The sequence below is a fragment of the Gekko japonicus genome, unplaced genomic scaffold, assembly GCF_001447785.1.
Source record: "Gekko japonicus isolate JY-2015 unplaced genomic scaffold, Gekko_japonicus_V1.1 scaffold33, whole genome shotgun sequence".
NCBI classification, from domain to species: domain Eukaryota; kingdom Metazoa; phylum Chordata; class Lepidosauria; order Squamata; family Gekkonidae; genus Gekko; species Gekko japonicus.
In genome coordinates this window covers 970,584-996,321 of record NW_015174272.1, presented here as the reverse complement: position 1 = coordinate 996,321, position 25,738 = coordinate 970,584, and the positions used below count along the sequence as shown (strand labels likewise).

The window sequence follows — 25,738 nt, the reverse complement described above, 5'->3', positions numbered from 1 at the left end:
CCTCCAGGAGGACCCCTGGGCAAGAGAAAAAGCCCTTAGAAAGGACTGCCTTCTGTTCTGGGAGTTTGCGCTTGCATGTGGGAGGAGTATCAGTGGCACTGCAGAAGAGCAAAGCGACCATTTGGAGGTGTGGGTTGTGGGGCTTTGTTTTTCCCTTCTGTTTCCTGACCTGCCCCCAGTTGCCTCTGCAGCGCAACAAGTGGCAGCAGCAAGAGTTGATTGCCGAGCTGAGGAGACGCCAGGCCAAGGATCACCGGCCGGTCTATGAGGGCAAAGATGGAACCATCGAGGACATTATCACAGGTAGGGCCCAGTCTCGCCACAAAAATGTGCTTCCTTTGCTGTGGCGGAGCTTTCCACCACGGAGGGGCCTCTGCTTACTAGCATTAAATGTTTGGATCACTTACCAGGAAATTCTAAGCAGAGTCCCACCCATCTAAATGTATGGCAGGGTGCAACTCTACTCAGGATTGCACGGTTATTGGTGCAATGGCTGAAGCCTGTTCCATAAGTCTGAGTAGAATTACAATATATAACCCAGCCACTGTACTTCAGACTATTTGATGTGTATTTATCTTTGTCCATCCCCTCCTCCTCGCAGTGTTGAAGAGTGTCCCTTTCACCGCTCGTACAGCGAAGCGGGGCTCTCGCTTCTTCTGTGAGCCCTCCCACCATGACGAGCCTAACTGTTAGCTCCACCCTGCCCCCCATCAAAGGTACCTGTGGAACCTTTTTTTTCTGCATGGAGCTCAGCCTCCCCTTCCCCCAATCCTGCATGTGTTTCTGTCTCTTCCATAAATTCAGGGCTTCTCAACCATATCGCAGACTTAATTATCTGCACATTGCCATCTGAACAGGCTGAGAGTCAGAATTTCCAGCTTTGATGTCAAGAATCGTGACATCAATTTGACTCTCCGATGAACCGTTGGTTTCAGGGCTGCCTGCCCACACAGATAAGGGGTCCAAGTCAAGGCAGCTTATACCTTTCAGTAGCTGTGAAGAAGAGGGAATTTGAGCTAGTGCTGCTTTTTTCTCATCCTAGCATGAAAATTTCCCTCTTTTGCACAATTTTGAAAAGGTACAAAAAGCTGTGTGTCCCTTGGCATCTGGTCAGCCTAGCATCTTGTATTCCATTATACATTTTCTAAGTTCTTTCTGCTAACAAGAGGGCTAAAAGCTTGATAGTTGTTTTAAAGAAACAGAAACAGAGGGGGTTTTTTTAAGTGACATCCTAAAATGCTTTTTTGGGTTTTGGTTGTTTTTTTATACTTTCCACCTCACTGTTGAGAATCCCTGCTAGGGCAGAGGAACAATCCTGCATGTGTTATTCCTTGCATGTTTGGCACAATGATTTTTGCCATGGACATCCTATCTTGATTTGCATGCATGATTCTGCAGTCTGTTTATGGGTTTATCTTATCGAACTAATGCAGAACTGTAGTTTACTAAAGCTTCTCTCAATCTGAGTGGGAATGAGTGGGTGGTTTGCTGCCTGTATGCCCAGTGGGAATGGAAATAGCACACCTTAATGTGTACTAAAGAAAGGCTGTTTCCACACAGGGAAAATTCCTCATTGTGCTCTAGTTGTCTCTGCAAAAGCAGAGGCATACACAGCTGCAAAGGAGTATTTTCCTTGTGCCCACCATTTTTCCTTCTCACCCTGCCACCAGAATGCTTTTGGTTGGCTTTTTTTTTTAAAGAAGTGGAAATATCACTGTAGTGTCATTCAGTAAAATCATGAGTAAAGCATCTCTTGCATCTCAGCCTGCAGGAGAGAGATTGGATGTTTAGATACCTCACTATGGAGGAAAAGGCCATGTGCCCACAGGACAATAGCACATCTGTGAAGAGACTAACCTGAACTCTTCTCCTTGACATATGAGCTGTCTGTAGGCAGGAGCATTCTGATTTTTTTTTAAGCACCAAATTATGCTGATTGAATACATTTCCCCTTAGTTGAGTAAAGAGTACCAGCATGCCACTGATATGAACTGGGATTCAAGTGAAATATTTTTTGCTTTGATGAGTTTTAAAAACAGACCTTTAAGAGCAAGGAATGAGAGAAAAATCTTATGTTTTGGAGGAAAGAGGACTACAGATGGGATGATAATTAATGTATTGATTTATTCCAAAAAACAATTATGTGTAACTAATGATGTGGATGTAGATGATTTGGATTTTAGAAAAGCTTTTGACATGGTGCCCCATGATGTTCTTGTTGAGAAGTTGGGCCACCAGCTTGTTTCTGACCTGAAACAGCAAGCAGAGAGTTCTATGGAGTGAGCAGGCTTGCAGAATGTCCAGTGCTGTCAACAGCAAATTGCTTCTACATTAGGTCTTTGGGGTTAGGGCACTTCTACATTGAGTCTTAGTGACTCTTTGCTCCCAATTCTTACTGGCTATTTCTTTCTCTCATACAGTCCTGCATGCCCTGCCTTACCAACAGGCTGATGCTGCATTCCAGTGGTCCAGGCCTAGTTCTTTTTTGCCAAAGAAATATCTTCCTTCCTTGCAGAGATTTTCAACTGAAGAATCAAAGGGACCTTCAGGAAGTGCCTTACTGCGACAGTATTATTGTTAATCTCGTATTATTTAAGATGTATTTTTTAATCTGTACATATATGACCACTCCCATCCATCCTTGTTCCTGTTCTTCCTTGCTGAGTCAACTCTGAAAGACAAGAGTGTTGTGGCATCTTTAGAAGTGATTTTGGCCAGCGGGCATCTGACGTCCTCTTTGAGAGCCTCAGTACTTTGAGCACTTTTGACCTTCCGGCAACTCATCCTTGTTGGAGCAAGATGACAGCCATCCCCTTGTTAGGGCCTGACACATTACAGCAGGGGGAAAGAAGCACCCTTCTAGCAGTAGATCTTGGATGTGGAGCTAGTCTCGTGGAGTCGTGGTGTTTGCAAGGAGCCATCTTCAGTAGTCCTGCTCCCTTTACAGAGCAGGGTGGGAGCTGGCATTGAGACGTTTAGAAGCTCAGCCTTACTGGCCTTCAAGCAATCAGTGGAACCATTATTCAGAAGGGAAAAGATTCAGACCAAAGTGTCCTGTGTCAGCTGTACAAAGTGATCCTGGTGTTGGCCTGGCAGGGGAGCAGTGATGGCAAGCCAACCCTTGAGGATCAAAAAAAAAAAAAAAAAAAAGATTCTGGGTATGTTGCAGGCTGCTTTTTGACATTCTCTCTTTTAATTTTATGAAGGACCAAATTCTGCTTCGTGTGTGTTGTTTATATACAGACATCTTCTCAGTTTGTTGCAAGAAATGGCATAACCCACTCTGGACCAAATCTAGTATGCCAGCTAAGGCCTCCTAAAACCTTTAGCAAAGTGCTTTGATGGCTGCCTTCTGTATGACTGCTGGCCTCATCAAGGGTAGCCCAAGCCATTTTTGTACTTGAAGTACTTGAACTACACTTTCCACTGATTCACAAGAGGCAGAACCCACTGGGAGATTCTCCAGCACAAGCTTCAATGGGATGTCAGATGAAGGACCTCCCCCAGTGAGTTTTGCCTCATGGGTGAAACCTGACTTGCTGTCTCCCACTCGTCTGCCTTTAAGGTTAGCCAAAATCCTCAGGCACTCTCCTCACCTTTCATGGTAGGACCACCACTGGGCATTGTACCATTTGAGACTATCTCACTTAAGGCCAGGCTGGAAAGTTTGGGTGTGATGCTTCTTGAGACAATCAGAAAAAAGAGGATTCACTTGATCCTCATTACCTGCTTGATTTTTTTTGACCAAAGATTTTTGCCTGTAAGAGCTGCAGGTAACACTAAAGCCATTTCATAACAAAAGTAGGATTGCTTCTCAGTTGTTGTTTTTAAACTCAGGGAAGCAACCTGCCTTCGTGGGGGGTTTCAGGCACTTTGTAGAAGCAAGAACCAATTAGGGTTACATGATATATGGAACTTAGTACACAGGATGGGCCTGTAGCTTCAACATAGCTCCAACGCAGTTATTTCTTCCTTCCTTCCAGTGCCAATCCAGGCAGTCCCGTTAGTGTTCTATAACCAGTGACTTCTATAGGGAATACAGTGTCTTATTGCTAAGCCAGCGTACACTGGGAAAATGTGCTTGAGATCTGCCATTCTCCTTAGGTTTACCTCTGTGGTTTTGAGTCCTGCCAAAAGGCAACCTGAAGCCCGTACTTTAAAAGAGGGGTCATAGGGTCTGGGGTACTTAGGCCTGTACCTTAGTGAACCTCAGTGGAAGTTCTCACACTTTGCGTCAGTTGCCAGCTTCTCCAGTGAGAAGGCAGTTAGGCAGCTTCAGATGCTTTCTCTCTGTGCATGGTTGCTCAGAAGAAGGGTCCACTAAGATCAATGGTGCTTACTCCTAATAAAGTGTGCATAGGATTATAGCCTTAGAACAAGGTCCTACCACTCCACTGAGGTTTGGAACACTGAGCAACAGAGCTAAAGGAACTGTATGGTATTTTGGGAGCTCTGTGGAATGAGGCTTCTCACCCAACAGAATTGCCAACTATTAGAATTTTTATTTGTATTTTTGTCATTGTATGCTGGATATGTCTTTTATTTCTGTCCTGTGAATATGAAAATTTGACTCAAAAACTTTATGTAAACTAATTTTCAGATTTTTAAAAACATACACAATGCAATTCTCAAATCAGTTTTTTAAAGGGGAAATTAGGATTTTGGGGACACAAATATTCACAGAAACTTTCTCTCCAAAGTCAAGGGGGTAGCTCCACTTTAACATGGAATTGTGACTTTTTAGGCCACACAGTCACTATATCCACCCCCCTTCAAAGATCTTGCCACATGGCCGAACTGAGGCTCCAGAGCCTTATGAATTGCTTGTAGAGATCCTTTTTTGGACTTCCTTCTTCACTGCCAGTTTCAGTTGTTGAAATGGGATCACTGAGTTGGCAACAGATCTGATGTAAGTAGATAAAAGTAATCCTGGTGTTGAGGTCAGAAGAACAGGAGTGACTTATCCCCCAAAGTGATGGATATATGTTGAATTCTATTTGGAACAATGTCTGCCCAGTTCCCACCCACCCCATGAAATGATTGGTGAAACGTGGGCATCAGCCTCAATGTTTCCAGGGGTGTTGCTGTCCCCCCCCCCCCCCCCCGGTGACTGCTGTTTTTGGTGGCTGTATCTTTTGTATGCCTGGCTGCAAACAGTGCAGTTCAAAGGTTAAGCATGCTGGAAAGGGTGGTCACCATTTCCTTCTCACTTCTGGGATAAGTAATGGCAGAGTGTGCCTCTGCACCATTTCTGCATATTCCTAATAATGCCCTCTTGCTGTTAGTGCGTCTGTCAGAACAAGGGGATAAGTATGCACAGCAGCATCGACTGGCTAAGCAAACAGATGTGTCTGGCTGGATCAGCAGGCTTTTCCCAACAGCAGCCAGCAAAATTCTTTCTGGAAGTTCTGAATGGAAGGTTCCATATAATCATGATAATTTAACAGTACCTGGTGACCCTTTCTGCCCTTCTAAATTATCTAATAACCATCATGTGACCAGGCAGGAAAATAGGTTCTGTCTGAGGCCACAGATTTCACAGATATTTATCAGCAGAAGGGCAAGTGACTTCTATGGACCTCCAATGATTTTTCTTAATAACATTAAGAGCTGCTCAGGGTGATGGTCTTGAAGTGAAGGCCAATACTAGCCACTTCAAGATTTGGGAGGGCCTGAGATTTTGGAAGCAGCTCTGCCACAGTCTTTTGTATGACCTTGGGCAAGTCACACAGCCCTTGCTCAAATCAATCACAGAAACAGCCTGGGGGAAGGGAGCTAGGAGAAGGTAGGACTTCATATCACTTGATAGCGACCTGTGTGACTGTATGTGGTCAGTCACATCATACTTTAAGCAAATATGAACAGAGGAAGGTGCATGACGGATATGAGTTCCCCTAATTCAGCAGGTAAATCTGTTCACAGACATGGGGACAGTTGGCTATTGGGAGGATGAGTGTGTGCGCGTGTGAGTGTGTGTACAGCTTTAGCAGAGGTGAAACATCTCTGCTTTTCAAAAGGTTAGGTTTTGTAATGCACAGAACATGTGATTCAAGGATCTTGAGTTCCAGCTTTGTCAGGTGCCCTTTGTCAAGTCTAGCCGATTGGTTGCCAAATTGGACCAGTCATGCACCCTTGACATTTGCCAGATATCATCAGTGGCAGCGTGCAGGCAGCAACCAAGAGGGAGAAGGCAGCTCTGTCCACCCTCCGCATCCTCTCAACACCTGGCCTCCAGCAGTGGAGGAGGAGAGGGAGGGAGAAGGCAGCTCCTTTCCATGAGCAGCAACCAGAACAGCCGCATGTCTCCTGTAAATGTCTGGCAGCCTCGGTTGCCATTGAAGGCAAGGGAAGAGCTACAACTAGGGAAGGAAAAACAGAGTTGGCTTATGATGAGTGATTGGGAAGGGAAGGTAGAATCCTGCGAGAAGCTAACACTCAGATAAAGGGAGGTGAAAGCAGTTAAGTCGAAAAGGGGATTATTGGAACCATAAACAGAGAACCTGGGGGAACAGTGATATTGTGTGGCATATGTCTATACGTGTGATAGCCCAAGAAGCTGAAAATATGAATTGTGAGTAGATTCACTGTTAAGAAAATATAGTCCAGAGAAAATAAGTTGAATTTGGCATTTCCAAAGTGATGCACTGGGAAGGGTTGGGATGCAAGAGATGCAGTCAAGGTCATGCAAGGAATCTGGGCAGAGCTGTTTCAATGTTTTGTTTTGATTTTCTGGCAAAGATATACTTGCACACCCCAGAAGCCCCTGTAAACAATTATTACTGGAGTAGCGCAGGCTACAGCCCCAAGTCCAAAGAATGAATCACTTCTGGGTCCGTTCAGAAGTATCAGTTTCTCTGTTAAGATGCTGCTTATCAAGGGTTGGGTGACCAATGGCCATTAGTCATGATAGTTAAATGGAGTCTCCATGTTCTAAGGCAATCTACCTCTATATCAGAGACCAACAACAGAGCAAACCCCATGCCCTGCTTGTGAACACCCAAAAGTATTTGGCTGGGTGCTATCAGAAACAGAATGCTGGACTTGGTGGCCATACAAGGCTGCTCCCGTGAGGAATCAGTGGACATCCATGGGAGAAACCAGTGTCACTTTCAAAACAAAAGCTTGTAAAATTCATGCAACAATTCTTACAGACCTGGAATCTGTCTCACAAAGGTCAGTTCATATTCCTTTTTCTGATGCAGGGATCAAGTATTTGGCCTTTTGCTTTGTGTACCCGAGGCCCAAATGGCTTGCTGCCAGTCATACAACATTCATCTTTTTCTAGCATGGAGCTCTCTTTTAAAGGCAGAGATAGCCTTTGAGATAGCTTGCCTGACCACTAAGTGCTGGTTGAAAGGACAAATGTGTGTGTGGCTGGCTGGCTGGCTGGCTGGACTGCAGTCACTTAAATTACTGAATTAAACACGATTTTGTTAAACAAGCAAAAGGAACCAGCACCCCCCTTCAAAAAAAAAAGCCTTTGTTGCAATATACAGCAAGGCAGGAAAGGTCTTCCTGATGTTGCTTGCAGAGTTTACAGCATATTCGTTGTTTTGTAGTTCTTGTCTGTAGTTAGAGGTAACTTTTTGTACATGTGAAATATTAGTAATTATATTATAAGCCACTGCCTCCCTCCACCTTGTAGTGTACAGAATTTCTAATTATGGGAGAGAAAAAGAAACAAATCCCCCCAAAAGGCTGTCCATGTGTGTATTGAGAATCTGTTTTCTTTTTCCTGGTGGCAGTGGGAGGGGGGAATGACCTGTGAGCGACTACTTTGACACTTCCTCAGCTGAGCTTTCGGGCACTGGGCCAAAGGGCACTCAAAGAGAGCACGGGTTAGCCAGTGAACATGGCACCTGTTAAGCGAGACAGCCCAGAGAGAGAATGGGGCATCCATTTGACACCCACCCTGATACTGCACCCATTTACACCGCTGAGAGTGGCAGGCGCTAGAACAGCAAAGATGGTTTAAGGTAGGTGGAAAGAGCTGCAATTTGAGCCCAGGGATGCAGCTGCTGTACGTCATTTCCTTAGTTTCTCATCACGCTTTTTTGGTACTATGTACACACACACTGGGAAGGTTTGACTGCTGCCGTCTGAACAAGACCATCTGTTCTCCCCCTGCCTCAGAAGCAGTCTTAAGTGACTCTTGTATGGAAGAATGTATTGTATGAGTTAGCCAGTTCCAGACACAGGCAGAGGTCATTTCGAGGGGGAACACGGGGGATCGCAGTTCCCCCGGGTGAGGTATGGGGGGCGGGGCACATGACGAAGCCCCGCCCCCTGCTTTCGGTCGCCCCGCTTCCGGCCCTCATTCAGCCAGGAGGAGGCAGGAGAAGAGGGAGGGTAAGTTGCTTCCTCCCTGCCTCTCCCCACCCCTGCCTGCCTGGGGCCAGGGAGGGCCTTTGCGGGGCTTCCTCTCACTCCCGCCGGCCTTGCAGGTCCACCGCCGGGCCCCTCATGGGGCTCGGCAGTGGAGCTGCAAGGCCGGCGGCGGCGGCCAGGACCGTTGGGGGTGGGGTGTGTGGCCTTATGACACACTTCCGGTGATGTCAGGGGGTGTGGCATATGCTAATGAGTTATGCTAATGAGTTCCCCTAGCTCTTTTTCTACGAAACAACCCCTGGACACAGGTGACAGCAATCCACCCCCCTACACACACACAGCTACAGCATTCCTCAGTGCACCTGCTGGTTGTATCCCTGAGCTGTTTACTCAAATCACTTCTCCATTCCCGCCTAGGAAAAATGCTGACTAGATTTAAATCTTCCTCAGTGTTTCCAGATCAGTATCTAATTCTCAACACGGCCAAATCTAGGAATACTCCGGTCCAGAGAATGGAGCGATGAACAGACAAGACAGATCTTTGTAGAAACCTGAAAATTGCCTCGGGTTCACAGAAAAATATGAAATCTTTTAAAAGTACATTGAGGGGTTTAACCCCTCAAACAATAGAAGCAGTGCCTGCAGGTTAAAAAAAAAGCCACTGCAAGGCAACCAGGCAGTATTGCCAGCCTTGAAACCTTGGTTTCTGTGGATGAAAGGCGGAAGAGGGGTCAGGGCTGTTCTGGCCTTTGAGGGAGGACTCATCAGGGCCAAGCCCACCAGCAACTACCAGGTAATGTGCCCGACTCACCCAAGCCCAGCTTGCTGCCATAGCTCCCCACTGAACCCAGTGTGGTGTCATTGTTAGAGTTTCAGACTAGGATCTGAGAGCCCACTCTGCCATGGAAGCTCACTGGGTGATCATCTTCTGCACTCTGAAGGGATTAGAGGCAGCCTCCGGTCTCAAAAATCAGATATTTTTTATTTATTTGAAACATTTTTATGCTGCCTCTCTATCCAATCAGGATCCTGGATATGTTGTGAAGCAACCTGAAAATTTTCCTAAAAGGCCAAGAAACAGAGCTGAGGCCCAGCATTAGACCAATTTGAGGCTAATCCCACATTTAAACCAATCATTTACAGGAAGTTACAATACATCTGCTCCAGGTTTATAAATATTACTTTAAAAATCCCACTGAATCCCCAACACACAAGGGATATCGCAACTAGCAAGAGGGATCCAATCACAGGAACAAACAAGTGAGGGGAGGCCCACAGACACCATTCCTGACCCCAAAGCACACTGGCCTGTCCGTAGCTGTTCCTGGCCCTCCTGATGCTAGATCCAAGTGGTTCCTCGCTAGTGAATGCAGACAAGAGATGCCATCCAATCCAGTGTCTGGTTTCCAACAAATGCAGGCAGGAGCCAACCCCATCCCATCTCATCTTCTGGCTGGATCCCAGAGCTAGTGCGGAATTTTGTGGATGCCATCAAGGTCCAGATGTTCCATCCAAAATCCCTCTCTGTGCAGACAGAGCAAGTTGATGGAGACTGTCCCCCCCCCCCGGAGAGGTAGGGTGCCTCAGAAGTAAGTAAACAGTTACCACGTAGGGCTGTGGCCTGACTGAGCAGCTTCCAGTCAGAGCAATGTACACACTTGGCTTGGATGCCATTCAGGCCAAAGGAAAACAACTGGGACCAACTGGATCTCATATGTAACGGGGGTGGGGGAAGGAAGTCCCAAAGGAAAGCAGCAGCTGTTACTGGTCACCCAGCTGCTGCAAAAGAGTCCGCCGCCGCCGTTCTAGCTCCCCTTCACTGAGCTCCTCGCTCTCTGAGGTATCCCAGCCACTCTGCAAGGGAAAACCACAGGTGAAGAACATCCATGCCTTCCCTCAGCCGGAACATCTTATTCCATGAGGCTTGTCCCAATTCCATCACTGCCCCTTTGTCCACAGCCCAGCTTTGCAGGCCTTTGCAACCCCTCTGTCCTCCACCACCACCCCCCAAGTCCTGCCCAGTCTCACCCGCTCCCTCCTGACTCCCTGGGGAGGGGAGTGGCCTCTTCCCTCAGGCCTCGGAGGAGGAGCCTTCTCCCGCTCCCACTCGTCAGGGCGGCTGGGTTCCTTCTTGCACTCGGCTTCACTTTCTGGGCTGTTCTGTAAAAGAGGCAGCTGGCAACCACAGAGGGGAAAAGGCCTGGGGAGGAGCTACACGACAGTTAAGGTTCCTGCTGGCTTGGTGATCATCAGCCTGGCAAGGCAAGGAAAACTAGAGTCTCGGAATGGACTAAGGTGTGTGTGTGTTTTTTGCTATGCCAGAACAATTAACATTCTGCTCCAACAAAAGCTGGATGCACCTCGTATGCATCACATTATGCAAAATGAGCTGCTATTTGCGTAAAGGTAAAGGTTCCCTTGCTCGAAAGCCAGTCGAATCCGACTCTAGGGTTGCGGTGCTCATCTCCATTTCAAAGCCGAAGAGCCAGCGCTGTCCGAAGACGTTTCCGTGGTCATGTGGCCAGCATGACTAAACACCAAGGCGCACGGAAGGCTGTTACCTTCCCACCAAAGTGGTACCTATTTATCGACTTGCAATTTCTTGCTTTCAAACTGCTAGGATGGCTTAGGTGGTTTCAATTATTCTGCTTCCTCCTTTTATTTATTAGAGTTATGCCCCACCTTCCCCATACACAAGTCATGTGGTTGTCCCACTTGTGGTCAGCATCTGCCTAACGGCTTCCACTCTGAAGTTTCTTCTAACAGCATATCTAGCATACCATGCAAGTGATGCACAGTGTGCTGTTAGTTCATAAGATGGGCCTGACCAATATGGGGGTCATGAGGGGGACTGCAGCAACCATGTTACTCTGGGAACATTTAGGCATGGCCTTTAGTCAACAGAAGGGGCAAAAAAAAATGCAGAACACCCAGCCCCCAACCCCAAGAACTTCTGTTCCCATTCCCTGCTTCCAAGATCTCACAAGACACAGTTCTCGCATTTTTGTAATCATAAGGTCTAGAAACTTGCTGTTAAAAAGGAAGAGGGCTGAGGTGCTGATTTCTGAACTCAGTATCAGTTCCTTTGCTTGCAGAACTGCAGAATATACTGTTTGCTGATCACAGAATCATGCAGGCTTGAATGGGTATTCAATCCCATGTGCCAAAGCACAATATTTTACTCAGAAACACAATGAAGATTAAACCAAAATCTACAGAGTGCCACAAGTGGGGAGTAGAACATGAAAGAGGTTCCCCTGTGCGTCAAGGAATAGCTTGGTAATGGCTACAAGTGGCTTAAACTCATGACCCATGGCCTGTGGTATAGCCAAGACAAATCCCCTCAAAGGAGACAGATTGGCCTTGGAAAAGTTCCAGATGGGTAACCATGTTAGTGTGTAGCAGCAAAATAAAACAGGAGTTTAGTGTCACCTAAGAGACGGACGTAATTCGTAATTCCATCTTCCATGAATCGGACCACCATCAAATGCATGAAGTGTACATCCATTAGATTGATGCATTTAAATTAGATCCATTTGATTGATGCAACAGAAAAGGGGTGGGTGTGGAGGAGAGATGTTACAAGGAGAGGCTGGTTTAAAACAAGATCTGATCAAACGAGTGAGTCCCACCCCCAACTGTTGTTACAGACGGCAGAACTAGATGTGATGGCCATTTTAAAGTCTAAGGGGTATTGTAAAAATGCTGAAAGGGCCCCATCCTGATGAGGCCTGCTGCACAGCTAGATGAGATGCTCTTGTTCCCCACTGTGCCTTCTCAAGTGCTGAAACAGCTGCATCTCCCCCACCCCACCCCCGGCTATTTAGGCACTTCAAAAAGACTGGGGGGGGGGGACAACAAAAGCACCTCATCCCACTGCACTGCAGGGCTGATCAGGAATGTGTTCTCACAACATTTTAGGCTTTAAAATGGCGGTGGCATCCACAGATTAGACCTGTGGATGCCATTATGTCTTGTTTGGTGCACAGGCAGAGCAGGGTTAATGTAAAATCCAGTTCAGGAGGCCACAACACAAGCAGATACAAAAGGAAGTGACAGGGAATAATTGAACTGATTAACATCCAGAAGGAAAGAGGAGGCAAGATACAGTCCCACAGTAATGTAGTGAGCTCTGATTCACAAAAAGCTTACAATGGAACAATTTCTGTTAGTCTCTACAGTGCCACTGGACGCCTGTTTTGTTTAGCCTAGGAAAAGTTTCTGCCCACAGATATCATGAGAAGTGGGGCACTGAAGATCAAAGCCAGCTCCCTGCATTTTCTGGTAGCCTCCAAAGCCTCTGCTGCAACTCACAGAGCAAAAGATTTCTTCCCAACATCAGCCTCCCGTAACAGACAGGCAAGCCACATTATCCCATTAGCCCCCTAATGGGAAAAGCTCAGCCCAAAGTGGATTCTCTTGTGATGAACTGAATTTCGAAATTTCTGAAGACTTTAATACTGCGTGTAATGCCCCCTTCAGCCCTGGGTATGTGTGAAGTCACAACAGACTCGTGATGACTGCAGGACCATGGGGAGGGAATTTGCCATTGCCCGCCTGAAAGAAGCAAATCTAGACTTCCTTGGTGGTCTCCCATCTAAATACTAACGGGGGTCAACCCTGCTTCGCTTCTGAGATCTGACAAGATTGGGCCAGCCCGGGCCACCCAGGTCAGGGGTCAGAAGACTTCCTAGGGTGGGCTTTCAATCCACATGGTGGGTATTTAAACAGGGGCTGGAGTTTCATGCAGTTGAAAAATGAAAGCATGACTTGGACTTAAAAACCGACAAAACTCAGGGCTAGCTATGCTTACATGACCTAACTGACAGTTATATTTAATCACTTTTGGACTACAACGTGAAGCAAGGGTTGGCATAAAGCTATGACAGATCTAACACAGACGGAGCATTGGTATTAGCCTCATGTCACTGCAAATGCAAATTGTTTTTCCAACGGAGTTGATTCATATGTTCTATGACCAGTGATCAAGGGCTAAGGAAACAAGTGATTGATATGCATGTGTGAACCTGCCTTACACCAGTTCCTTGTGTGCATTCAACGATCATACTGACACATGCACAAGAGTTAGTACTGAATGCGGAATTCGGCATACCCAGAAGTCTCTCTGTCTTTAAAGGCTGCAAAAGATCCAAATGGTTTGTGAACTGGAGTTTCAAAGACTAAAAAAAGTCAAAAAGGCTACAGCCAGTGTGGTATAGTGTTTACCACACTAGACTAGGGTCAAGGAGACCTAATCTCAGATTCCTCTTTGTCAGCTGTCCTAGAGTCAGTCATGCACACTCAGCCTAATCTACCTCAAAGGGTTGTTCTGAAGATATACAGGAAGAAAGAACCACGGACGCTGCTCAAAGGAAGCAAACATGGCAGAATTTCTAGGGAACAAAGACGTGGCTTCAATTCCATTCTTTCAGTCTTCCTATTAACATGCAGAGGCAAATCTACTTACTTTATACATATTTTATTACAGGTATGCCCCACCTGTGTTCCACAGAATTCAAGGTGGCATACCGGGGGGGGGGGGGGGGGGGACAGGCACTCTTCCATCCAGGGAGAGATTCAGCGAAGTTGTTACATCATGCGCCTTCAAACAAGGCCTTGGGACAATTTATTGAAATGACTGATTTGGCACAGATTAAAACTGTGATTCTTCAGCACAGTGTAACAGATGGCCTTCCTTCCTTAGAGAACTACTGGGCCAGATTCTGCTTGGGACCACAGCACGAGGAAGGAGGGGGTTCCTGCCCCCATGTGGTGTTTGTCTGAGCCAAAACCATCCCAGGGGTATTATTTGTGCTATTACACAGGAAGCGCCACAATGGGGAAAATAACACACACACCCCGGCCATTTTAGTTTGAGAAAACAGCACAGGATGAGGCTTCCCCTGTCCTGGTCCCAAGTGAAATTTGGTCCCTACAGCTCTTTAAAAGGCAGTTGCTGCAGCTCCTGTGAGACTGTGGGGAATGCAAGTCATGTCTGGGGAACGAGGCCAGGACCCAACTCATTAAAAGTCATAACGTCTAGTTTGAGCCTCAGCTACTGTCTAAGTCTGTCCACTCCCGCGACTCACCGATTTATGCCTCTTTTTCTTGCTTTTCTTCTTTTGCCTTTTGGAGTGCCTGGCGCTGTGCTCTGTGGACACAGAAGGTGACAGGATGTGGGATTCTGGATGTGGGCCTCCTCAGATGCGTGTGGAGATCCTTGGAGAGCCCAACACATCCCTGTGCCTGGCAGCCCTTCCTCGCTCAAGAGGAAATTGGCACAAGCACAGAGACCTATCCAGGATTCAGTACGTAGGATACAAAGATCTCGCATAGGCCACAGAGATCCCAACTATCTTTTCCCACAATAAGCACACGTTACCAGTTGCAGTAGAGCAGTTCCTCACCACCCCAATTAAGAACATAAGAAGAACCTTTCTGGATCTGACAAGTGGTCTATTTCGTCCAGCATCTTGTTTCACATAGTGGCCAACCGGTTGCTCTTGGGGATGAACAACAGGGCATAGAGGCCAAGGCCTTCCCCTGACGCTGCAGCCTAGTACCTCTGTCATGTCCTCCCTTAGTTGCCTTTTTCCTAAACTGAAAAAGTCGCAGAATCTTCAGCCTTTCCTCCTAGGAAAAGTGCTCCAACCCCTTAACCATCTGGGTTGCCTTCCTTTGTACTTTTTCTAACTCTGCAATGTTCTTTTTTGAGACATGGTAAGCAGAACTGCACTCAGTATTCCAAACGAGGCTGCAAGAGTATTACAATATATACAATGGTGTTACAATATTGACCATTTTATTTTCAATCCCTTTCCTAATAATCCCCAGCATGGAGCTTGCCTTTTTCACTGCTACTGCATGTGACAGACACCCTAAAACAGGGGTGTCGACTTTATTTGTTATGAGGGCCAGATCTGACATAAATGAGACCTTGTTGGGCCGGGCTGTGTGTAATGCCAGGTAGCGGAGATATAAACTTTATTAAGGACACAAACACAAATTTTACTTAAAATAAAAACATGCTTAAAACATTAGCACTCTTGCAACATTTTCTTTATTTAACAGTGTCTGATAACTGACACCTCCTGCTCTGAAATATTGCATCAAAATGTCTGTGCTGTTACAATCTTGAGTATGCTGTTCAGGTGTGAATCTGTAAGCTGCAAGCCTACGATGACACAGCAGCAGCAGCAGAACTGGAAAAAGCAGAAGACAGCCAGTTCCACTGCGGGCCTGATAGAAGCCCTCCAGGGGCCTGATCCGGCCCCCAGGCCGCATGTTTGACACCCTTGCCCTAAAACTTACTGAGGCTTGAGAGTGCCACCCAGAGCATCTGGGATCTTGGACCCCTGGAGGTTTACATAAGAATGACCCTTTTACTTCAGTTCCACACTGGACCATTCTGACACACTTAATCCCTTTTGGACAAACAAGAATCCACTTTGGAACAGACCACCTATTTGTCATGGAAGTTCAGAGCCATTACTAAATGCCTGATGGAGATGGGACTATATTCTATATGGCTCTGATGGGGAACAGTAGCTTCTGACATCGAAGATGGAACTTTGCATGGGATTCACTAAAGCAGCTTGTCACTCTTAGGAAGGAAGCTGGCTTAGGTTCAGTTCCATGTACCATAAATATCTGGACATTTGGGATTTTCCCTTGTCTTCAGTTTTCAGGCTTCAACAGAAAGTGAGTCCACAGGAGGTTGTCTAAAAGAATGCCTGCATGGTTAACAGTGCAAGCCAAGAAAAGCTGTAAAAAGCAAAAAGGCTTCTTCTAAAAGTGGAAGGCCTGCCCCAATGACGTGAACAGAAAGGACTACAGGCTCTGGCAAAAGAAATGTAAGTCAATAATTAGGCATGCAAAAAGGGAATTTGAGGAGGGGATTGCTAAAAGCATCAAGACCAACAGTAAACATTTCTTTAAATAAATCCAGAGCAGAAAACCAGCCAGGGAAGCAGTTGGGCCTTTGGATGACCAAGAAATAAGAGGATTACTAAATGAAGATGGGGAGATGGCAGAGAAGCTCTTTGCATCTATGCTCACTGTGGAAAGTGAGGGGCTTGTATCCATGCCACAGTCATTATTTTCAGGAAAGGAATCTGAAGAACTAAGTCGAATAAGGGTGACGAGAGACCAAGTCCTAGACCTACTGGGGAAATTGTCAGCCAATAAGTCTCCAAGTCCTGATGGCATACACCCAAGAGTTCTTAAAGACTCAAATGTAGGCTGTTAGTCTATGAACCCATATATGTAACTTATCACCACATTCAACCATTGTACCAGAAGACTGAAGAGTAGCAAATGTTACACCAATTTTTAACAAGGGAACCAGGAAATTACAGCCCAGTTAGCCTAACATCTGTCCCGGGCAAGTTAGCAAAAAGCTACAATCAAAGATAGAATTATTAGACATATAGAGGGACAAAGACTGCTGAGAGGAAATCAGCATGGTTTCTGCAGAGGCAAGTCCCACTTCACAAACCTTTTGGAGTTCTTCGAGAAAGTGAACAAGCATGTAGATAACAGTAACTTAGTAGACATTATATACTTGGACTTGTAAGTACATGATGATGGGGTCTGAACTAGCTGAGACTGGGAAGGAAAGAAACCTTGGCATCATAGTAGATAGCGCAACGAAAGCATCAACCCAGTGTGGCACAGCAGTGAAAAAGGCAAACACTATGTTGGGGATTATTAGGAAAGGGACTGAAAATAAAAACCATCAGTATGATCTATTGTGCTGCCTCATATGGAATACTGTGTGCAGTTCTAGTCACTGTATCTCAAAAAGAACATTGTAGAGCTGGAAAAAAGTAAAGACAAAGGCAACCAAAAGATTAGGGGGTTGGAGCGCCTTTGCTGAAGGGTAAAGACTGAAGAATCTGGGATTTGTCAATTTAGAACATTTAGAAAGGAGATGATTTGGGGGGGGGGGCAGTAAATCTCTGAATCCCAGTGCCAAGAGGCAACATCTCTGAATCCCAGTGCCAAGAGGGGAATGCCTTGGCCTCTATGCCCTGTTGCTGGGCCTCCAGGTTGGCCACTGTGTGAGAGAGGATGCTGGACTAGATGGACCTCTGGCATGACACACCAGGGCTCTTCTTATGTTCTTATTTAGCTACACTGACTTTCATTCGCCATGTTACCCACTCACCTAGTTTAGACAGATCATCTCTTCACAATCTGCCCGAATAATTTGATATCATCTGCAAACTTGGCCACGACACTGCTCAGCCTTCGTTCCAAACCATTTATGAAAGAGCACCAGTCCCAATACCAGCCCTTGTGGGGCCCCCACTGCTCACTTCCCTCCACTGCAAGAACCGGCCCCTTATTCCTACTCTCGGCTTCCTGTCATTTAGCTCCACTCTTACCTGAATCGGGTGAGGAAGATGCTCCTGAGCCAGCTGATTCAGAATGGTTCCGCTTCTTCCGCTTGGCTGCACGGTGGGGATGGTCTGAGCCCGACTCTGAGCCCTGATGAGGAGAAATGGGGATTCAGCAAACCTTCGTGGCCAGAGGGAGGCTAGAAAGCCAGCTAGAAAGGCAAACATTTGTATGAACCCTTCGCCTCACAGCCCCAGTGAAGCAGGACTCATCCTCCAGCTTGCCAATGGTGTACCTGCCAAGGGCACACATAAAGCGAAAGCCATTCAGTACCACCTGTTTTAAATGTAATAAATACATAGAGAGTAGCCATTTGTCATTTACAGTTCAGGTCTCTTCCCTCCAGACTGCATGTGTGTTGCAGGGATACTGACAATGTTATTGCCCCATCCTTCCTGCAAACAGCACAGAACATGGTCATGTCCCCCTAGGGCTGCCAAGCCGCGGCGGGGGATCTGCACGTCTTCACAGGATCCCTGCCGCGGGGGACAGTGATACGCGTTGCACTGCCGTCGCCAGGATGTGACGCTACGCGTCGCTCTGGCAATGGGACAGCCCCGTTACCAGAGCGACGCGTAGCATCACATCCTGGCGACGGCGGTGCAACGTGTATCGCTGTCCCCTGCGGCAGGGATCCTGTGAAGATGTGCAGATCCCCCGCTGCGGCTTGGCAGCCCTATCTCCCCCTAATCTTCACAACAACTTTATGTGGTAGGCTAGGCTAAGAAATAGTGACCCAAAAGCATTCAATACACCGAATGTGGCTTGTGGATTTAAACCTGAATGCTCCCCCTCTCCACACTGTCTCACTTTACAAGCACACACACACACATATCCCCAAAGCTCTCAGGGCTGCTTATGAAATATAAATGCAAAGGTACATCCAGAAACCCAAGACAATAAATCTAAAATAGCATAACAGAACCACCCTCAAGGAAGAACTTGACCACCACCTCCACAAGCCACATAAAAGCAAAGCAGAAAGATTTAACAGCAGCAGAACAGCTGAGCAAGAAATAATTTTAGAAACTAGAATGATCTTAACTAATCAACCTTCTACATACAACAAAATCACCTACCTACACAAAAAGCCAGCAGAATATCCCTTAGTTCAACCAACTATGTAGCTTAAACAGCTAGTTGAACAAGATGCAGAAGGAGGTGGCAGAATCATGAAGTGATAGAACAGACAATTTACTTCAGACTGCTTTTGGGGGTGCCATTTGGTAATGCTCCACCCACAAGGGGGGAAAATTCCCTGCCAGGAGATGGCCAGCTGTCATGGGCCACCCTGGTTAGGATAGGAAGATGAGTCCTCGTAAGAGGAGGAGGACAACCTGTCCCCAAGCTCTGCCTTGACCCACCCTCCCTGTCAGTCTGGTCTCTCAAAGGGACCCTGAGTAAACACCAGTGCCGCCCTCTGAGCCAACCATGCCCTCAGGCTAGGAGGTTCCAGCACGGGCTCACCCACTGCCAGACCCACCATGGTTTCCCAAAGGACCCCAGGAGCAGAGAAGGCAAAGGGCAAGGCCTGAGGCTTGAACCAGGTGCAGGAGTATACACTGGGCAGCCTGAGGCCTCCTCTCTGCTGTGAGTCATCACACAATCTGCACCTTGCTACTCCTCATGAGCAGTGTTCCCTCTAAGCTGAGTTAGTGTGAGCTAGCTCACCGTTTTTTAGCCTCCGGCTCACACGTTTCTGCCTTAGCTCAGGCAGGATGGCTCCAGAGCAAACTAATTTATACAGTAGCCAAATCACTCGCTCACAGCTTTAATGCCAGTAGCTCACAAAGTAGAATTTTTGCACACAAGACTCCGCAGCTTAGAGGGAGCATTGCTCATGAGTAAAGAATCTGACTCAGCTTGTGGAGGGGAGCTTAATGTGGGACCAGCCTCACCTGCAGGGAAATGCCCCATGTCAGGCTGCAGTAGGGTCAACGTGTCTGCAGTCCTGGGAATGAGTCTACCAGTTGTCTGACTTGCTTAGTTTTTGGAACTTTGTTACTTGATCCCTGCCTGCTTCTGGACCCTGCCTTTGGAGTGTATGGCCTGACCTTGGACTGCTTTCTGACTTTGGTTTGTGTTATTGGACCTTGGACTGTGACCTGGACTGTGACCTGAGATCCCCTGCCGTGAGACTCTGTGGTTGCTGGGGCTTGCCTTTTTCACCTGCTGGCTAGGACACTAGCACATCAAGATGAATGTCCAGCCTGCTTGCTAGTTTGCTATTTAGGGGAAACTTTTTGCCTGGCAGTAGAGATATGCTCCTAGAAAAAAAAAATGGTATTTCTTTAGTTGGATTTGGGGGAAAGCATAAATACCAGTATTCTGGTCTATCTGGGTTCGCCAATACCATTTTGGTATCTGGATTTGTGTTTTCGTCAGATTAATTATTTCCTGTGGGAGACTCTTTCCAGGAGGCTGGGGTGCCTCTTTTCCAAGCAAATTATCCTAAAATCACAGGGATCCTAGTGCTGCTTGGCCACTAAACACTCCCTCAGTTTTCAGTAGATTAGATCAAGGGGTTCAGTTGTATGGACTCCTGAGCAAGGTGCCCCCCAGCCATCCTACTTGCCCTCATTGTTTCCTATGGGAGGGGAAATTCCATACTTTCTCCAGGGTAAAGAAGCCAATAGTTAAACACCCAAGAGCAGCCACTGGCCACAAGCCTCCAAATGCAACAAGAACCAATGTTAAACCAGAGAATCCCAGCAGAACCATGGGCCAATGTGGAAAGCCCCACACAACCAATCTCAAACTAGAGGATACAAGTCAAACCAACTTAAGCAAGGGGACACCACTGCAAGCCGAACAGAACCAATGTAAAACCAGAGAATCTCAACAGAACCACAAGCCAATGTAGTGCAAAATGATAAGCCAATGTGGCACATTCACCAGAACCAATGTTAAACTAGAGAATCCAAGCCAACTCAACTTAAAGCAAGGATCACTGATGGAAGACCAACAGAACCAATGTCAAACAAGAGAATTCAACCCAAACTGACCTGGCAAGACACTGATACAGTGTAAAGTTAAAGAAAAACAGTCCCTCAATATTCCCAAATATTTTTGGAATTTCTCACAACCCATTTACTGGAATTCTGAAAAATCCCAAATACCATCTGGACACCGGAATTCCCCCCCCCCCCAGATATATCTTCAGACTAGAAACATCAAAAACGTAAATCCCTACCTGATACCACATTAACAAATGTGACCCCTATCAGCGGTATGAAGTGATACAATCCACGGTGCCCATGGCATTTTGCTGCATATATAAGCTACTGAGTTTCCCCCAAGAATTCTGGCTCCTCCTGCAATGGCACTGATGTGGCCCAACAATTTTTAACAGGCTGGGAGCAGTGTTCCCTCTAAGCTGAGTTAGTGTGAGCTAGCTCACAGTTTTTTAGCCTCCGGCTCACACATTTTTGTACTAGCTCAGGAAGAATGGCTCCAGAGTAAACTAATTTATGCAGTAGCCAAATTGCTCACTCACAACTTTAATGCCAGCAGCTCACAAAGTAGATTTTTTGCTCACAAGACTCCACAGCTTAGAGGGAACATTGGGGGAGAATGTTTTCTGTCTGGGATGTCCAAGAGCCCCGACCTTGCATGTCTAATGCCCTCCCTCTACTTGAGTCACCCTGCCAGTTTTGGCTTCCCTGGCCCAAAGCCTCACCGAAGCTGAGCGTTTGTGATGGTGTTTCTTGGGCTTCTTTGCATGCTTCTTAGCCTTGGCGTGAAAGTGTTGACACTCCGTCTGCAGAGAGAAAGGGCCAGGGGTAATCTGGAATTCAGCAGCGCAGCAGGGGCCCTTCTGGGCTCAGTCCTCCTGAATGCCACCCATTCCCCATCCCACTGCTGCAGTATTTCAGCAGCCCCAACCCAGAATTCCTAGCAGGGCATCAATCAGGATCCCACAGAGACTTGGTCATTCCAGCCCTCCCAGAAGGGTTCCCATGAATCCCCTCCTCACCTCCAGCACTTGCAGGAACTCACGAAAGAGACGGATTCGCTCCGATTCTAGTGTGACTTGTTCAAAGGCTATGTTATTGACAAACCGCTCTCGCGCCTGGCAGGGAAAACAAGACGCATGGGTCACACCCTCTCCTAAAATATGCACAGCTTCAAGGGTGCCACACAAAATTTATACTGATAACCATCAGTATAAATTGATACTGGTTTATACTGATCACCGTTAGTGATCACTACATGGTTAGTAACAATTATTTCACGACAAATATTTCAAGAGGTGACCAGTGATCAAAAGGAGAACGGGAGAATGTTGTAAGCTAGTTTTGGTCCCCAGTGGGGAGTAAAGTGCGTACATTGTATAAGTTAAACAAATTTGCATATTGTTTGCCACAGCAACTGAGAAACCTTCCTGGGATGGGAAGCAACAGGGCCATGATTTTGAGCCACCATTTTACTGGCAGCAGTGCCCATACACTCCCCCTTCTTGCCACTCCGAACGGCTTGCCTGGTGCAACAGGAACTGGGTTTTCATTAAATGTCATGTTTAAAGGGGCAAGTTTCTAGCCCTTAAGGACAGGCTAGCTGGATTGCCTCTAGTGAGCAGAAGCAGACTGTACAACCTTCTGTGCCTCCGCATGAGTAGCAAGCATAGAACAACATGCAAAATGAGTAGAGGCAAATCTGCTTGCTTTGCCCAATTTATGCAGGGCAAAGATTGAGTTTTTTGTGGGGTGCAGAACTAGAGGTAAACTAGGTATTTGGCTACTGACTCAGGTCTGCAAGCCCAGATCGCCACTTAGCAGTGCACAGTGAACATTCCTCTGGAACTGTCGCTGGGGGGAAAGTTACTGAGGGGAATAGATTGCAAAGGGAAGGGATCATGTTTGACCCTCCAACCTGCAACTTTGCAGCTGCAACAGAACACTCCTCGCAATGCTCTGCGGCCTTTCCGCTTCAACCAGAGAGTTCCCACAACTTTGATGGCTGCAGGACTGTTAAGTTCTAGTGGCCCGTGGCACAATTAAGGAGAATCTTTTTTGAAAATGTATTTGAAAGCACAGAGTGTTTGTTTATTTGGCGAGATTTCCAAAATCTCTAGAGTGAGACCCAAAAGCTCTAAAAGGAGACCCAAACCTAGAATATTCAGCAGCATAAAAATATGAGCAGCAGCTTGTGGGGCTGGCGCCAGAGGGAATACACCAACACAGCTGAAGGGGGCAAAGGGCACCCTTTATAGCAGGTGTCAAGAGGTGGCAACGGAGCTGCTGAGGCCTTGGTTCCAACACTGTGCAAGCCCACAGCTACTGAGTGACTAGAGGAGTGGTGATATGACTTGCCAGTGACAGGTCCCACAAAACACTCAGTAGGTGTGCTCCTGTATGATCCTCCATCACTGCCTCCACTACCATCGCCACCATCCCCTTCCTCTTCAGCAGGGCTGAGATCTTCTGTATGAACTACTCCATGAGCTGCCACCCAGAGGTACAGAGGGCTGGGGATGCAGGACGCCACCTTCCTGAACCAGTAGCCCGTTCACACTGCTCCTGTAAATGGGAGTGGGAGAACTTGCCTCATCCCAGGTGGTGTTGGGTTCCAGAGGGGGAGCAGCCTGCCGCAACATGCTCTTGAATGCTGCCTCCTTGCGCCGCAACTTGCGGGTTTCTTCCTTCTCCCGCTCCCGCTCTCGCGCTTCGGCCTTCTCCAGCAGCTGAGGAGACAGAGGGGGAGAGGCATCATGGCACAGCGTGGCCACTTGTCTTGCCAAAGTGCTCCTCATTGATCCTTCCCCAGAAAACACCCAGGAACAGTCACCCCCTACAGGCCCCCTCCTATTCCCAGCAGCATTTGAACAACACAGGTTAAGGCCTGCCTCCGCGGAGCATTCCAAGGCTCGCTGGCCCAACTTGCCATTTCCCACAGCAGTCAGGCGGGTGCCTCTGGAAGCTCAGAAACAGGGCAGGGCCTGACCCCAGCAACTGCCAATCAGAGACACACTGCCTCTGCGTACACGGAGGTTCCATTCATGCTAACTGATGTCAACAGAGTGTGGGCCCTTCTAATCCATTTGCAAAATCCACACAAGCCAGTCTCCATTCCCATATCTTGTGGTTCCATAGCACTGCCTGAACTGGTGAGCAAGGGAGGACCCTTAAATAAATCCAAAAGCCCCACACTCTGAGCCAAACCTTTCCTTGTCTAGAAACAGAAGCTACAGTTGCAGAAGGAGGCCCCTATAATTCTAGAAACGTTCCACAAGTCAACCATCACATGTTATCTAAGAACATACGAGAAGCCAATGTTGGATCAGGCCAATGGCCCATCCAGTCCAACAGTCTGTGTCACACAGTGGCCAAAAATACCAGGTGCCATCAGGAGGTCCACCAGTGGTGCCAGAACTCCAGAAGTCCTCCCACTGTTGCTCCCCAAGCACCAAGAATACAGAGCATCACTGCCCCAGACAGAGTGTTCCATCTATACCTCGTGGCTAATAGCCACTGATGGACCTCTGCTCCATATGTTTATCCAATCCGCTCTTGAAGCTGCCTATGCTTGTAGTTGCCACCACCTCTTGCGGCAGTGAATTCCAGGTGTTAATTACTCTTTGGGTGAAGAAGTACTTCCTTTTATCTGTTCTAAGCTTACTGAAGAAGTGCTTTCTTTTCCGAACCCTGAGCATGGAACAAAGCCCTGACGGATATGGCATGTGAAGCTCCAAAGAGGTGCAAATACGGTAACTCCCCGCGGGCCATTTTGGCATGGGAAAATGACACGGAAGGCAGAAGTCGTTGCTTTCCTCACACAGTGGTCCCATGCTGAATTGGGCCTGCTCAGAGTTTTAAATGGACATTCCCCACAGTTGCAGTGTGGCATTCGGGAAAATAAGTTGGGTCCAGGAAACCTGGACTTGACTCATTTAAAAAGTCTCCTGTATTTTGGCCCTGAGACTTCTTATGGTATCAGGATTATAGCTGGAGTGGCGTAATTGGAACATAAACGGTATCCTGTGCCTGGCTCAACCACAGTCCCGACTGACCCCCTCGGACCACTCACACTGTTGAAAGTCAGCTTAATGTTGCCTGCATCGAGGGTAGCGGCCCGCTTGTCGAAGCTGATGACATGGGCAAAATCTTCAAAGGTCGTGTTTATTTCCACACTGAAGCTCCGGTCCTGCCAAATGAGGAAAGAGTAGGAGGAAATACTGTTAGAATTCCTCCTCAGACTCCCAATCCTTCCTTTGGAGCTGCGCACAAACAGGCTTACACCACGAAAGAAGTACGCACTCACTGCTGGGACTGAATTAGCCTTCTTTTTCTTGTGCAAAAGTATGTGCAAAAGTTAGAAACCAAAACTGACACTTCCATTGGTGCCACACCTATATTCAGCTGCTCTAACATCTGCAAAATGCTACCTATGTGCGCTCTGTGCTTATTACCTTTAAGGTAATAAAAATCCTGTGTCAAGAGAAGCTGAATTTTGCAAACCAGTGTATTTAAGACAAAGGTTGTGATATTTATTTATACAAAATGCCTCAGCTGCCTTTTTACAGACTGGATGCTGCCATAAATAGAATTGTCTGTGTTTTTTTGTGCATATTTTGAATACTTTACTTGGCTTCATGCACTAAAAATCTTAGTCACACCCACTGTGGCTTCTGACATTTTAGCAGGCATTGCCCACAAGCCATTAATGGTACAATCTTATGCAGAATTACTTCAGTCTAAGCCCACTGACTTTTAGTTGTGTGGGCTAGAAACTTGTTTTTTTTTTAAATCAAGAGATTTCTTTGGGACTTCCGGTTGATGGCGGCGCGCTAGCAGACTCACCTCCCGGACCTCCCGGGGGTGAAGCTGTGCACCAGCAGAAGGAGGGGGGGTACGCAGGATCGTTACCCCCCCCCCGAGACCCGGTTGAAGGGTCACTGGCCATGGGACTCTCAAGAGTTCGCCTCTTCACCGGCGCGATGCCGGGGAATTGAGGCGCCTCTCTGTCCTGAAGGTTCTTCATGCTGTGTGGCCGAATGGAACTAAGTGAC

The 25,738-nt window shown here is 47.1% G+C and overlaps 2 protein-coding genes across 2 annotated transcripts in view; one reads left to right on the top strand and one right to left on the bottom strand.

The window, feature by feature from the left end:
• FMNL3 (formin like 3) overlaps nucleotides 1–3,150 on the top strand; it is a 130,419-nt gene extending 127,269 nt beyond the window's left edge. The window contains exons 26-28 of the mRNA XM_015423645.1: nucleotides 180–303; nucleotides 602–716; nucleotides 2,421–3,150. Of these exons, the coding sequence (XP_015279131.1) occupies nucleotides 180–303; nucleotides 602–693 (216 nt within the window). The 3' untranslated portion in view covers nucleotides 694–716; nucleotides 2,421–3,150. The remainder of the gene's footprint in view (nucleotides 1–179; nucleotides 304–601; nucleotides 717–2,420) is intronic.
• Nucleotides 3,151–14,390: 11,240 nt separating this feature from the next.
• Nucleotides 14,391–25,738, bottom strand: part of PRPF40B (pre-mRNA processing factor 40 homolog B) — a 37,108-nt gene continuing 25,760 nt past the window's right edge. The window contains exons 19-24 of the mRNA XM_015423644.1: nucleotides 24,757–24,873; nucleotides 23,276–23,413; nucleotides 21,707–21,802; nucleotides 21,410–21,490; nucleotides 17,718–17,820; nucleotides 14,391–14,479 (exon numbers count right to left, since the gene is read on the bottom strand). Of these exons, the coding sequence (XP_015279130.1) occupies nucleotides 14,391–14,479; nucleotides 17,718–17,820; nucleotides 21,410–21,490; nucleotides 21,707–21,802; nucleotides 23,276–23,413; nucleotides 24,757–24,873 (624 nt within the window). The remainder of the gene's footprint in view (nucleotides 14,480–17,717; nucleotides 17,821–21,409; nucleotides 21,491–21,706; nucleotides 21,803–23,275; nucleotides 23,414–24,756; nucleotides 24,874–25,738) is intronic.